At 35.3% G+C, this 15,685-nt stretch overlaps 3 protein-coding genes across 7 annotated transcripts; 2 read left to right on the forward strand and 1 right to left on the reverse strand.

Annotated features, from left to right (window-relative positions):
- The first annotated feature begins 516 nt into the window (after positions 1-516).
- LOC126706824 (glutathione S-transferase T2-like) lies at positions 517-2,429 on the forward strand. 2 transcript variants are annotated; one of them, XM_050406377.1, is made up of 3 exons: positions 517-743; positions 1,081-1,547; positions 1,636-2,429. In XM_050406377.1, the coding sequence occupies exons 2-3, from the start codon at positions 1,125-1,127 to the stop codon at positions 2,191-2,193; spliced, it is 981 nt and encodes a 326-aa protein (XP_050262334.1). In that variant the 5' UTR covers positions 517-743; positions 1,081-1,124; the 3' UTR covers positions 2,194-2,429. The 2 variants fall into 2 exon arrangements, with proteins under 2 accessions (XP_050262334.1, XP_050262335.1); XM_050406378.1 differs by having other exon boundaries at positions 1,714-2,429.
- Positions 2,430-4,095: 1,666 nt separating this feature from the next.
- Positions 4,096-4,773, forward strand: LOC126706825 (pathogenesis-related leaf protein 6-like). The gene has a single exon (XM_050406380.1). It carries the CDS (start codon positions 4,096-4,098, stop codon positions 4,579-4,581), a length of 486 nt encoding a protein of 161 aa, XP_050262337.1. The 3' UTR covers positions 4,582-4,773.
- Positions 4,774-5,889: 1,116 nt separating this feature from the next.
- On the reverse strand, positions 5,890-15,442 carry LOC126706162 (uncharacterized). Of its 4 annotated transcripts, none has more exons than XM_050405475.1 (6): positions 15,269-15,442; positions 15,077-15,175; positions 10,203-10,273; positions 10,004-10,066; positions 9,595-9,921; positions 5,890-6,117 (listed from the first exon to the last, which is right to left on the reverse strand). In XM_050405475.1, exons 1-5 carry the CDS (start codon positions 15,330-15,332, stop codon positions 9,607-9,609), a joined length of 612 nt encoding a protein of 203 aa, XP_050261432.1. In that variant the 5' UTR covers positions 15,333-15,442; the 3' UTR covers positions 5,890-6,117; positions 9,595-9,606. The 4 variants fall into 4 exon arrangements, with proteins under 4 accessions (XP_050261432.1, XP_050261433.1, XP_050261431.1 ...); XM_050405476.1 differs by lacking the exon at positions 5,890-6,117 and adding an exon at positions 6,437-6,749; XM_050405474.1 differs by lacking the exon at positions 5,890-6,117 and adding an exon at positions 7,967-8,343 and having other exon boundaries at positions 15,269-15,441.
- Positions 15,443-15,685: the final 243 nt, after the last annotated feature.

The raw sequence follows: 15,685 nt of genomic DNA on the forward strand, positions 1-15,685 counted from the left end.
TGACAAATCCTAAAAAATACTACTTTTTGTCTCAATTTATAATCCCCCTTGGCTATGTCTAAAGCTTAGTCAAATTGCACATATAAATTTCTTGAATTGGTTCCATTTTAGTCCATATAAAAAAATCATATATTATTAAACCACAATTCAAGTGAATATTCCATTCAAATCTTTTGGTTCTTTTAACAAAATTTATTGATGTGTGATCCTAGTTTGAAGGAAAATGAAACTTGCTAACCAACTGAATCAAATACCTTTACAATATTTCAAAGAGGATAGAATTCTAATCATTATCTTTAAATCAATGTAGTTAAATAATTAAATAAAATTTTGTAAGAAAAGAAAAAGAAATATTCAATAAATAAAACAGTGTATTTTAAGTAAAATATAACTAGACAGGAAAAATTCTTCAATAAGCTTACAAGATTTTTCTTTGAATCTTTCCCTCTATATATTCACTTTTTCTCAAAAAAAAAAATATATATATATATATTTATATGTTCACTCATTTTTGTTTTTATCTATTCTCTACTGAAACCCTACATTCAGACTCACACACTGCTCTTCCCAACCCGCCTCTCTGCCCTCTCTCGCTCTCTCTACATCTCGCCAAAGCACGCCGCCGCTGATTTTGCTTGTATTTCTGTCGGTGGGTTGTGTCTCTCTGTCCGAGTGTTTGGGTTCTTCAAGCTCGAAGTCCTCTCCCCCAAGCTACATTGTTTGGGTTCCTCGCCGATTCACAGGTAAGTTATATCTGTCTTTTCTTCGTGTAATGCTTCTGATTTATTTGCTGAAACTGTCATCACATTTGGGAATCTGCTGGAAATTTCCTGTTTCTAATTTATTTGCTGAAAAATGTCTTTCACATTTACATTTGGGAATCTGCTGGAAATGTAAATTTTCTGTTTCTAATTTATTTGCTGAATGTCTTCACATTTGGGAATCTGCTGGAAATTAAATGTTTTGTTTCTAATTTTATTGTTGTAAATGTCTTTCCATTTTCAGTCGCTGGAATCTGTTTATACTTTATTGCTGTTAGTGTCAGTTCTGATAAATGTCTTTACATTTGGGAATTTTCAGTCTGCTGGAAGTTTATATTTGCTGTGTCATTATCTACGTTATTTATGGACTCACAAGCAGACCTGCCTTATTCCACTAGTATCATACAAGGGGACATTGATGTTGACTCACAGCTTTTGGGCATATCTCAAAATAATCCAATGTCCTCTTCTGATTCTACACCTGAAGTTGAATCTTCTATGAAAACAAAAGAGGATATTAACTTCAATGTAGATGAAGATAAACTCCTAGTGTCAGCATGGCTCAATACTAGTGTCGATGCCATACATAGTTATGAGCAAAAACAAAATACATTTCGTGAAAAAGTTTGGGAATACTTCCACAAGCACAATACTTTCGGTACCACACGTACTGCTATTTCCCTAACAAGTCGTTGGGGAATGATTGACAAGGAGACAAATAGGTTTTGTGGGTGCATGGCTCAAGTTAAAGCAATTTCTCAAAGTGGTACGACTGAACAAGATAAGGTATAAATTATATTGCAACAATGTTAACATACCTATTCACCAATAGTTTAAAGATACTAATCATGTTATATTTCTTTTAATTTTTTAGATTGATAACGCGAAGGCTTTGTATAAAAACAACTTCCGTTTAAAGTTTCAATTTGAACATTGTTGGCTCATGTTGAAGGACCAACCAAAGTGGAGTGAGCCTAAGGAAAGATTGAGGACATTGTTACCTCTAGCTCCGGATTCAACATCTATTGCTGAGGGGGATGGTGTGTCCTTATTGGATGACGTTTCCAATTTCAGGAGACCGATTGGTAGAAAGGCTAAAAAGGCTAACCGAAAGAACAAAGCTATCGAAAAAAATGTTGGGGAATATTTGGCCAAGAAGATGAAATTTATTGAGGAATCACAAAAACAAGAAAAGGATCGTATCAAAGCGGAAATGGTTCACTTGAAAGAGCTAAGGGATACGGTCTATAGGGAGAGAATTCAATTGGAAAAGGAAAAACTTAGAATAGAGAAGGAAAAGCTTCGTATCCAAGAAATGTTTGATGATGAGAGAATCATGTTGGTGGATACAAGTACCTTGGCCGGAGTACAAAAACTTTTTTATGAACAACTCCAAAGGGAAATCATTGCTAGACGAACATCAAGTAAATAATTGGTGTGACCTTATGTTAGGATGTAGCTAAGGACTTCAAGCAAATTGTACATATAAATTATATTTGTTCCATTCTTGTCCATATAAAAAAAATATATATATATATATATATATATCATATATTATTACCATTGGTTCCATCATGTCCCTTAGTATTATGCATGTATAGCGCAGCTCCCTCAAAGTTTCTTTTGCTAGTTTTGTTCCGATCAATGAAGATTTTTTAGTGGTTTACAGTGCACTCCATTAAAATTTATAACATTCTTATGGAGTCCTTCCAATCTACTTATTTTATAATCTCAGTGGAAATCATAGAAAAACAATTTATATTTAATATAGCTATTTTTCGGATAGGCCGTGAAAGGAGAAGGAAGTTTGGAATGCCGACCGGCGCCTTTTATTGAATTGCTCATTCAGTGAGTATTCTCAATCTTATGCCTTGAAGAGGACTTGAACCTCCACGCTCTTTAGCACGAGATTTTGAGTCTCGCATGTCTACCATTTCACCACCAAGGCATCTTGAAGGTGACTCGTATTCCATGAATATAATATCTACCTAATGTGATGTATGGAATATATGACAAGGGTATTTCTATTGATTGGTCATGTCATATAGGCTCTAGTCCATATTAAAAAATCACATATTATTTACCCACAATTCAAACGAATATTTCATTCAAATCTTTTGGTTCTTTTAACAAAACTTACAGATGTGTGATCCTAGTTTGAAGGAAAATGAAACTTTCTAACCAACTGAATCAAATACCTTTACAATAATATTTCAAAGAAGGAAGATTCTAATTATTATCTTTAAATCAATTAAGTTAAAATAATTAAATAAAATTTTGTAAGGAAAAAAAAGGAATATTTGATAAATGAAACATATATTTTAAGTAAAATATAACTAGACAAGAAAGATTCTCTAGCAAGCTGACAAAGATTCTCTCTGAATCTTTCCCTCTAATTAGAGGCAATAGCTCCATCTAAAACCAATTATACAATGACCTAATTGCATAAATTTATATAAATACTACTGTTTTCTTAACAATTGATTATTGAACTAAAATTTTGCAACAATACACTACGAAGGGTTTGTTTGGAATTCGCTTATTTTGCTGAAACTAAAAACTTTTTTGTTAAAAATACTGTAGATTAAAGTAAATATTAGTTGAAATAGTACAGTGAGATCCATGAATAATATCAAAAAGTGCAGTGGGACTCATGAATAATAGCAAAAATAAACTAAATAGTAAAATAAGTTGGAAAAAAATAAGTTAGCCAAATAGACACTAAGTATAAAAAATTTAAAAAAAAAAAAAAAATCGAAATTGGCCATTTCATATGTATAGGTATAGCCTTCTAAATATCTGTTAGAGTTTAGATTATAGCACCATTTGGATTGGAAATAAGGTATGTCTTTCTTATAACGAAACTGTAATTAGAACGTTCCCTCTAATCTTTTTCATAAGTTGTTGCTTCATTTGGAAAAAAGGGTAGAACATGTGAGTTACTTTGATCAATGCACCACTTTTACATCTTTTTTAGACTTAACTGGAGCTGACCGCAAAGTTTACATGTCTAAGGGGGAAGATTAGTGCTTTAGTTTGCTTAAATTAGTGTTATCAACAACTTAAATCATTCTACTTCCGAATTAGCAGGTAAAATAATTTCATACCTTCTCTATAAATAGCTATTATCATGTTACAATTCTCATCATTCACCAAACATTCCATTTTCACTTAAAAAGCAACCAATGTCACCACTGGGCCTTATAACTTAGTGGTACCCGGTCCCTCTTGTAACTGTTAGCACAGGATTCTATCCCCTGCGATAAACAATTAACAAGCGAGAAAAAAAAAAAAAAAAAAAAAAAAAAAAAAAAAAAAAAAAAAAACCAATATCATGAGTTTGTGTGATAAAATTTCACTTGCTCTTATTTGTCTTGTGGGCTTAGCCCAGCTTCAGACTTCTCATGCCCAAAACTCACAACAGGACTATCTAAATGCTCACAATGTGGCTCGTGCACAAGTTGGTGTCCCAAATATTACTTGGGACAGCACAGTCGCAACCTATGCTCAAAACTATGCCAATTCAAGAATTGGAGACTGCAACCTTGTGCACTCAAATGGGAGTTATGGTGAGAACCTTGCTAAAGGCAGTGGCTCATTTACAGGGACAGCTGCAGTGAACTTGTGGGTTGCAGAGAAGAATTGCTATGACTACAATAGCAATACTTGTGTTGGGGGACAGCGCTTGCACTATACTCAAGCTGTATGGCGAAATTCAGTTCGTCTTGGGTGTGCTAGAGTTCAGTGCAATAATGGGTGGTGGTTTGTCACTTGCAACTATGATCCTCCAGGCAATTATGTTGGACAACGTCCTTATTAGTGAAGCATGAATCGATCACCTCTAAGTCCTAAGCCTTGACTGCTAGGAGAAAATAAAGATACATAAAGAAAGTACTGATCATAGAAATAAAATATGGTTCCAGAACTCTTTTCTTTGAGTAGCCACTGAAAAATTATTTTATTAGCTTCTCAAAAGTTGTTATTTACTCATTCCCCTTATTATTTTAAAGAATATGTTTTTTTTTTTTTTCTCTAATTCAAAGCTTTGACATGACTCGAGTTTTAATAAGGTGTTATCTTTCGTGATGGCATATTTTGTAGTCTTATTTGTGTAAATTCGAATTTGACCTCTCCCTCCCCACTATGTATATAGAAAAATAAAAATAAAAATAAAAAAAGATTTTACATGACTACAACTCTCGTTTTATATGAACATAAAAAATACTATTACTGAAGGCTAACACTTCTTTATCTCTCTTCGCAGGTTCTTGCTTTGACATACAAATACTAACCAGGAAATAGCCTTTATCTTTGACATAGAGGACTAAATAAACTTTATCCTATGAGATTGCCGAGTAATATTATTGGATTATATGTGGCAAACTTACTGCACATAATGCACGGATTCTTCGCTTTCCAATCAGTATTCTCACTGTTGATAGTTGATACACCAACCTAACAACTATGGGAGCTATGGGAGGATCACACTAAGGAATTATATAGCAAATCCACCCACTTTCCTTCTCTCTCTATCTTAGAGGTTATTGATTGCCCGATGATAAGAGGATTTAGTTCCCAAATTAAAAGGAAGGAAAACCAAACAAACAAACAAATAAATGAGCAGTGGAGTATCAAAATAAATAAATAAATGACTAATCTTTTTCTCCATGCATGATTATTCGAGCTGTGAGTCTAGCAGAGTAACGAGGCTTTTTCATGAAAAAATGGCTAGGGTGTATGGTTAAAGTGTCATGTTGGAAATCAACTAGGGCCTGGACCTATAATTGGTATTTGAAATCAAACAGAATTCATGGATTATTGTCTAATCTAGTCTACCTCATTCAGAAAAGAGACCAAGGCACACCTAAGTCACAAATTCATAAGAAGCAACCCTCTTTTTACAAATTGGAAACCCAAAGCCGAAAAATTCAAAACACGTTTTGCACCATTAGGAATAGGAAATACATAGAAGACAAATTGGTCAGTGCTACTTACCCGGAAATGGGAACAGTTTTTATGTTCAAAAGGAAGGTTCTATTGAACTTAAGGTAGCTTAACTAATTAGTTATGGTCTCAAGTCTAAAGTGGCTCAGGGGTATTTTACACGCTATTCACTAGAAATACCCCCTAAATAGATGCCTTTTTCTTCTGTGAATCATCCCAATATTTGGCTTTGGACTGAGCCAAATCAAAACAAAAATGGGATTGAATAATAAAACTTCAATAGCTCTTTTTCATCTCATGGTTATAATCCTGGTGCATCCGTCATACCCATAACTCACCACAAGACTACCTGCTCATAATTGAGCTCATGCACTAGTTGGTGTCCCAGCTAAGACATGAACACAATGAAGGCCTAGCACAAGAGAATGTTAAATCAAGGATTAGTGATTGCAATCTTCTTCCCTCAAAAACACTTAATGGTAAGAACTGATAACGCTAGTCATAACCATTGACAATGTGTCACTTCTGTCACAAAGAAAACAGAAGTCATTCTCGCAAACTTCAATAAATGCTCTCCATATGAACTACAAAAGAACATGATGTTCATCTTTGTATAATTTGTTATAGAATAAATTGTTAGCCGTTAGATGGTTAAAGTTCTTTAGATTTCAGTTTCATTCTTACTCTTGTATCTTAAGCAGTTCTGCTACTATATAATCTAAGCATCAGTGAGAATATTATACATCAATCGTGTCCATTAAATTGGATAGTTCAAATTACATACTCTGGGCATCAAATTTTGCCAATACTGAAACCTACTCAATGTTTGAGTTCACTGATGGTTTAACAAAACCAACAGCTCAATATCTCTATGATGAATTTGGCAATCCCACTGTCATGAATCCAGAGTATCGAGCTTGGGCTCACAGAGACCTAGCTCTAATCTCATCAATTTGACTCTCTCTATCTGCACCCACTCATTAGTTGGATTAGACTATACAAGAATGTGGGAAATACTTGAGAAGAGGTACTTTTAAACCAGATCTGCATCACATCAAGAAAGGAAAATACTCAATTGTTGCCTATCTAAATAGGATCAAGGAAGCCAAAGATCGGCTTCCTTGTGTTCTGTGCAGCAATTAGAACCAGAAGTGATGGAATCTCACTTGAAGAACTTCATGTTCTTTACATGCTGAGGAGCACAAGAACAGAGATAATGATGAAAATTCAAGGAAATACATCAAATGGCCATGGTTGCACCAACCACTAACAGATCAAGCGCACTTGGCAATTACTCATCAAATAGAGGAAGATGAAGGAACTTTAAATTCTCTAATCAACAAGGCAGAGGCAATTACTCAAATTTCAGAAGTTATCCTCACTCACAGAGCAATTTATCCCACCAAATTCCTGACTTGACTATTTAGTGCTACCATAGAATGGAAATTGCCTATCAAGGCAAACATCCACCAGCCAAACTTTTTACAATGGCTAATGCACCATCACAAAGCCTTCAATCCAATGATTGTTGGGTACCTGACACTGGATGCACAGATCATGTTACTCCTAATCTTGGAAACTGAACTTTATGACATATATCTTATTTTATCTATTAAAAATAAAAATAAAAATCTTGACCGCTTAACCCTAAACATCAGCCTTACACTGGTAATGAACAACTCAGAGTAGGTAACAGTCAAAGCCTTCATATCTCACACATAGGTAAAGGCAGTCTTAATACCAACTTCTATAATTTCAAAATGATTAACATTCTACGAGCCCCTGATGTTTCTGAAAATCTTCCAATTCACAAACTTTGACTCCAATAAATTATTTATTCAGGATCTTCCTACGGGAGAAATCCTTTACAAAGGACCGAATGAGAATGGTCTTTATCCTATTCCTACATCACTCTCAACCAAGAAGTCACCACAACCACAATTCACTTCCTATCCTTATGGCAATTTGAGTCAAGAAAATATGGCAGCTATGGCATCAAAGCCTAGTCATCCTAATAATAAAGTTTTGAAGTCAGCATTACCATCTCTGTTTTCTTCTTTTCAATCAAATCCTGCCATCACATTGTACTCACTGCCTGAAAGGCAAGATGCATCATTTACCATTTCATGTTTCTAGTTCACAGTCAAGAGGACCTCTTGATCTTGTATGTCATGATGTGTGGGGTCTTGCCTCCATCACTTCTGTCAATAATTTTCACTATTACCTGTTGTTTGTTGCTGATTTACAAGATACACTTGGTTGTTTTTACTTCATAAGATATCTGAAATATATGATGTCTTTGTTCATTTTAAAGCTACTGTTGAAAATCAACTCTCCACATCAACTGAAGTCCTTAGAGGACTGATTGTGGAGGGGAATATACTAAGCATGAAATTTTCCAAAATTTTCTCATCCCATGGCATAATTCACCAATTCACCTGGCCAAACACACCACAACAAAATGGGTAAGTTGAAAGGAAGCATAGACACCTTGTTGAGACTGCAATTACTCTATTGTCTCTGGCCAAACTTTCTTCCTGCTATTGGTCCAATGTAGTCAGTACTTCTGTCTTTCTCATTAACAGAATCCCTAACTCAGTTCATAACTTCATTTCAACTAAGCAAAAACTCCACCTTCCTGATTTTACCAATGAAAAATCACAACCCTCTAAATGACCCTTAACCGCTGATGCTTAAAGCATATATAAGAAAATAAATCACTTGCCCAATAAAATATAAAAAAGATGACAGTATTATTTTTCATGATATAAATGTTCTTGGTAGCAAGGTCTACTCTACGTGTATAACATTTTTGCCACTCAGATTACTATATATATGTACAGTGTGCCTCTTGTATTAACGTGTGTCAATACTGCTTGTAATGATAAAGGCAATGCAGAAAAATATTTAATTTCCAGAACAGCTACCCAACTTTTGGGAGTGTAGCTCTTTCTCCAAGCACTGAATATGCCAGCTCATTATTCTTAAATGTTTTATTCATAGTTTTTCATCAATCATGTTCTCTTTACCTTCTTTTCATTTTTATTTCATATATTTTTTAATTTCACTGGTTATGTTTTGAAAGGACTCTTAAGTCCAACCAAAAAAATGTTTCTCCCAAGAGATAAATCTACTAGACTTCTCTTCTCACAAATTCCCGTGCCATGGACTTAAAAAAAGGATACTTTTAAGAGAAAACTCCCTCTCTAAATGGCATATCAACTTAAAAAGCAAAGGGGACATAATTTAGTCCTCACTAACTACTTGAGGGATTTAAATTTATATCAATCAAAGCACCTAAGGGTAGAATGACACACCCAAATGCATCTTAGTAAAAATGAAAGGCAGAACTTCGAGTCTTCAAAGATTGAGTCCAAAATAGAATGATTCAAAGAAAGGGTGAAATTTTTTAGATTTGGGTGCAAGATTCCAAAAGGAAGCCAAAACATAATACGTATATGCAATAGTACATGGACAGTGAGGAAGCAAGCAACATATAGACTACCGTGAAAACTACTTCATCCTAAACCAGAATAATCAAGGATATAATCAATGACATAGAACATCCATGGCTGCATCAATCAGTGACAACTTCCACAATAGACAAACTACCCATGGCGCACTTTCTTCATCAAATGCCTTGTCTAAAACCTATAATATGAGTCCATAAGAAAAATCCCTCCACATGACTTTCCTATTTCAATCATTTTGCTACACAATGGAGTAATTGAATTCTAAACATTTCTAATATCATTCATTCATTGTTTTCCTTCCCTAGTCAAGGCTTCGATTCTTGTTGCAACCATTACCATAATTTGACAGTTTTCTAAATATTCATTTCGAACAAATACACCTCACAACAATAATTCCAGAATCCAACTTTGCTTACCAGAAAAAGTTCTCATGACAGCTCAACAATCTTCTGTCGCTTTTTTGATGGATTGACATCTTCACTCAAAGAATTGCCTTGGCCAGACTTTGATCTTTCGAGTTTCAAAGGCAAGCATGTGTCATTACCATCATCATTGTCATTTTCATCATCATCATCATCATCATCATCATTGTCATCATCACTATCATTATCACTGCTATCATCTGAAATTGTTCCGCTACTACTAGCAGCCAATGGATTCAAAGGCTGATAACCAGCAATTGCAGATTCAGCTGCAGCAACAGCCTCAGGGGTATGAAGATCAGCAATACCAAGCATCAAATCCTGTAATTAAGATGCACTTAAAAAATCAGTTATGATTTCAGTGATTGCTACAGTTGAGGGGGGGAGAAAGAGATCCACTTACCATTTCAATGATTTCAGTTTCATTTCCAGTGAGCGATTCAATATCATAGCTCTCAGAATTTTCCTGAATTTAATAAATTGTATACATAGGTTAGAAGTAAAGCCAACAAAAAGGAAAAGAAAGCATGGGTTAGGGATTAAAGTAGAATAATTGGAATTTAATTAAACAAAAAACCTTGAGTAAAGGATCAAATCACAACCTTTGCATCATGCTGAAGCCTCTCATTAGCTTCTGATATCACTCCTAAAAAGTCTTTAATTTTTCCCAAAACTGCAGCAAAGGAAATGAAATCAAGCACCAATAAGTATCGGTGGTTTTTTCCTTCAATTTTTTTTTATATATATTAATTGAAAAAAAAAAAATAAAACACTAATGAAGATTGTGATGTATGCCAGCTCACCAATTTCTTTGACAGTTCTAGCCACTGAAAACAACAATAGCAAAAGGAAAGAGTACCCAACAATTTGTGTGACTGTTACTAGTAACAACTCAACAGTCCTGATGAATTATGGTTTCCAACATAATGAAAAACATTCCATGAATTATTTCCCTGTGAATTATCATCTTATACTGCCCAGATGAGGGCCATGCTTGGTGAGTATATATCATCTTATGATGAACTTCCCAATCCCACCTTTGCATAGGATCAAAGTAATTAAGTATTTAGGTGTTCAGTTAGGCCGCCATATGACAATATGACAACTACCACGTGACGCAGGACTGAGCAAAAATGAAACAACAAGAAAGCACCTAGGCCTTGCTTGGAGTCAGCACCAAACGGAAAAAACCACTAGAAGTCAGCACCTAGTGTAGACCAACACCAGACCAAAAAGAGACCAAACAGCCATTTTTTTCATTCATCAAAATATCAACAGTCTCCTCAAGGAGTACAATAGGTTGCTTATAAATGATTGCAAAACCCTAGTTCTAATTGGATTAGAAATCCCTAATTGCCTTATTATAAAAATAACTTTGCTTCCAAATTAAAATACTAATAGCCTAATAAACTACTAGAACCTAAAATATAAAAATACAATTGACTTGCAAACATAAATAATACTAAATAAAAATCTTCTTGCATCTCCCACATCACCTAGTGTGCATACATTTTAAACATAACATAGGAGAACTTAAGCCCAAAGGAAAGAAAATCAATTGGTTCATTTTGTCAAGCCTATGGCTATTACAAGACTAGTATTTTATTTATCTATGTTACATTTTTTTTTCTACAGGTAATATGTTACATTTTGGTATTATTATGATTTAGAATTTTAAAAGATCATGAGACTAGCATATGATTTTCATGAAATGGGATGGTTAGAATTTAATTATTATAAATAAGATAATGGATCAGGATTCTAAGAGTGCTAAAGGTTATTAAAAGTAGCCTCTTTTGAGGCATTGTAAGTAACCTTTCTTATCTTTTACATGAAATTTCAAATTTGAATTGCTCTTGAGCTTTTTGAGCCTAGAAATTGATATTTGATTGTTTCAACTTCAATCCTATTATACTTTTCTTTGATTTAATCTTGTTTATTGTTGAAATTTCTCCTTAAACCCATCTTTAACACTAGATCTAAGTTCTCCATACCACATCAAGTGGTATAAGAGCTAAAGATCCTAGATCTGAGCCACTACATTCAAATTTGAGTAAAAGGAAGCACCTTTAAGCTATGGTTGATCATGGTAATGGTCACAGGGTAGAGGAAATCAAGACCAGAAGATAAGATGGCTGAGATGAGGCATATGATTGAAGATGTGTCGCAAGTTGTACAAGCTCTTCAATGAAGAGAACAAGCAGGGGATGGTGTATGGAGATTCTGCAAAATGACCATGAACTCTGGGACATACTGGAAGATGGTCTCAACAATGAGAAAAAATATGGTAGATGAAAATTCCTTTCATGAAGCTGCACCAGTAGGAAATGTGGCACAAACCAGATTAGAGAATCAGTTGGTGTGTGAGATTGGATGAAGGATGAAAATTGAAAGAGTTTTTTTTTTTTTTGTAGATTGGAATTCTCTATCAATATATTGGAGTAATTAAAACATTCAAGAAAGTGATGCACACCAAGTTTTTTATGCAAGTCCTAAGAGATTTTGTAGGACATGGAAGCTTTGCATGCACATGTTGCTTTGAAAAACCAACAAGTGTTTGATGAATTTCAAAAGATAAAAATACTTCTACTACACACACACGCACACACACAAGATTTCATCATGAGATGCAAGGATGAGCCTGAGTAAATTTGGAGAACAAAGTTGTCTCAAATGATGGTGATTTATCCCACATTATTTTGTTTATATTACAAATTGAAGAAAATATCTCAATCTTGTTATAGACAAGTTACTGAGAAGCTATTTCTTGATGTACTTAGATGACAAAGAAAGAAATTATGGAAAATATTCTTCAGAATTCCAATAGATTGTGAAAAATTGAAGCCAACCTAGAGAGCATTGATGGAAGTTATTCAAACGACACCAATACAGAAAACCGTCTAGAATACAACAAAAGGGGCAAAGATTGATGCTAGATAACTCTAGGACAAGTTTTCTCCAATGCAACGAGTGCTAATGGAAGTTCTTCTCATTGCACCAAAACAGAAAACTGTCTAGCAAACAACAAAAGGGGCAAACTTTTTTTTTTTTTGATAAGTAAAGGAAAATATATATTAAAGAAGAACACAGCCCCGTACATAGGAAATGTACTAGAAAGGCAAACACATCAAGAAACCAAATTACAATGATCAAACAAAACAGGAAGAGAAAAACAATAAAAAGAAGGTATAACTAAACACCATTTGAGAAGAGTAAAAAAGAAAAAAGACATAAACTCAAGAATCCGTTCGCGACCCTCAAAGCTTCTAGCATTCCGTTCCCGCCAGATACACCACATCAAACAGTGCGGCACCATCCTCCATATAACAATATTACGATGATGCCTGAAGTTACAAGACCAACAATCCAACAAATCCACTACCCTTTGCGGCATCACCCAACAAATACCAAACAAGCAAAAGACCATACTCCACATCTCATAAGCCAAAGGACAATGAAGGAGGAGATGATCTACAGATTCCCCACACCTTTTGCACATAAAGCACCACTCAAGGACAACAAAATGTCTTTTCCGAAGGTTATGAATAGTTAGAATCTTGCCTAAAGCTGCAGTCCAAGAGAAAAAAGCTACCCGAGGGGGAACCTTCGATTGCCACATCATTTTCCACGGGAAAGAAATGGCAGAAGAGGGGGAAAGGGAGTGATAATACTTGCTCACCGTGAAACCCTGACTGCTGGACAACTTCCAACAAAGTTTATCAGAACCAACACCTCATACCTTAGTGGAATAGATCAAAACCATACACGAATCCAAAGATTGTGACTCTTGATCATTCACTAAGCGACGAAATTGTAAGTCCCAAAAAATACTCCCATTAGCATAGCACAAAACCTCAGAGACCAAAGCATCCCTTGTCCTACTAATATTATATAGATCTGGAAACGCCTCCTTAAGAGGACGATCCCTACACCACACATCCTCCCAAAACTTCACACGAGTACCATCACCCACATCATACCGAAGGAACTTAGAAAAATTCAGCCAGCCTCTTCTAATGGACTTCCACAAACAAACACCATATGCCCCAGACACAGATTTTGTACACCAACCACCCCACTCATTCCCATACTTCGCCCCAATGACCCTTCTCCAAAGGGCATCATTCTCCACACCATACCGCCACAACCATTTTGCTAATAAGGCAGAATTAAACCTTCTCAAGCACCGAATGCCTAGCCCTCCATTCTTCACTGGCCTACATACCTTCGACCAATTAACTAAATGAAGTTTACGTTCGTCACCGATACCATTCCAAAGAAAGTTTCTTTGTAATTCCTCCATCCGCTTGGCCACCTTAACTGGAATAGGGAAGAGAGAAAGAAAATAAGTAGGCAGGCTAGAAAGAGTACTCTTAATAAGGGTAACCTTGCCCCCTTAGATAAATACAATCTCTTCCATCCAGCTAGCCTTTGCTCCATCTTTTCCAAGATAGGATTCCAAACCGTCTTATCTTTAAAGGAAGCACCCAACGGAAGACCAAGATATTTCAACGGAAGAGCAGACTCTCTACAGCCCAAAATCTCCACTAGCTCATGCAAATTAGGCACATCCCCAACAGGAACCAATTCAGACTTACCTAGATTAATTTTTAGCCCTGACACCTCCTCAAATCTAGAGAGAATCCCACGCAGAGCTGTTATATGATTGCTATCAGCATCACAGAAAACAAGAGTATCGTCCGCAAACAACAAATGGGACACCGTCAACAAGGAATGACCTGACACAGTAGCTGCGTCCAACATACGGCTCAAGGCCTCCATGACAATATCAAAGAGAAAAGGGGATAATGGATCACCTTGCCTCAGTCCTCTAGAACTCCCAAAAAAATATTAACACTCATGGATAAACATCAGATAGCTTATCATGAGTGCCCCACATAATAACAGAGAGCCCAGGACGCCGGAAGGCCAAGAATTAATCTTACATCACATATCAACATTACCACCATAGTATAGCAGCCACAATTTCACAATCATCCACCAAATAACTCAAACTGTGTCTAATTGTCAAAACATGCTCATTTCATTTACACTAAGCCAGAGTTTTATTTACATAACCGTAAACTCAGCAGGGAATCGCCATCCCATATCTGACTATAACTTCTCAGTAATGTATATAGCCAGTGGAAATTTTGTATCTCAGACTAGAGTGTCAATTAAATATACAAGTAGCCAAGTCCAGGAAAACTATTTAGAGTCCGTTTGTTTAGGCAATTTGGGAGCCTAAAAACGCATTTCAAAACCCAAAATGCCATTTCACAACAACCCCTCATAGCTTTTTTACAATCGTTCATTTTAAAACCCAAAAGTGAAACAGACTTAGAATACAGTGCAAGTAAATTAACTCTTTAAATATACAGAGAATGAAACATAATGCAGGTTCAAAAGGCATTCAGAAACTTAGAAAAAAGTGGTCATAAATAAAAATAAAAGTGGATGGGAAAGATGGGGTTACCTTGGCTTTTGGGAACAGGGGCAGTGATGGGGTTTCCATCAGGAATGGATTTCTGGGGTAGAGGGGCTATGTCTTTTCTGCAAACAAGGAGAGTGGACTCTGCACAATACATACACAAAATTAGTGAGGGAAGGAATTTGTAACCCGATACTTACATGTACTAGTCGTATACAAAAACCAAAACACACAGACCTAATGGTGAGGTGGAGGGATTTTTGTGCTCCAAGTGCAGAAGGTCTTTGCTTGTGTGCCCCATCTCTCTTTTGATCAGGGTTTTTCACAGTTTCTCTCGGAGGTTTTGTTTTTTTTTTTTTCTTCTTTTTGCTAAACTCGGAGGTTTTGTTTAGGGGTACGTATTAACCAGTTAGGTTGTGGGAATTTTTTAACCCAACCTACTATAATAGGTCAAAAAAAAATTTAAGCCAATCTAACCTTTTTTTTTTTTTTTTTTTTTGGAGAAACAAGCCAATCTAACCTATCACATAAGTTCAATCCAGCCAAACTCAATCCACATGGGTTGGGTTGGGATAAATCCATTGGTTTGACAAATTTTTATTATTATTATTATTATTATTAATAAATTGAGAAGAAAAAATATAAATATTAATA

The sequence above is a fragment of the Quercus robur genome, chromosome 11 (genome assembly GCF_932294415.1).
Source record: "Quercus robur chromosome 11, dhQueRobu3.1, whole genome shotgun sequence".
Taxonomy (NCBI): Eukaryota; Viridiplantae; Streptophyta; class Magnoliopsida; order Fagales; family Fagaceae; genus Quercus; species Quercus robur.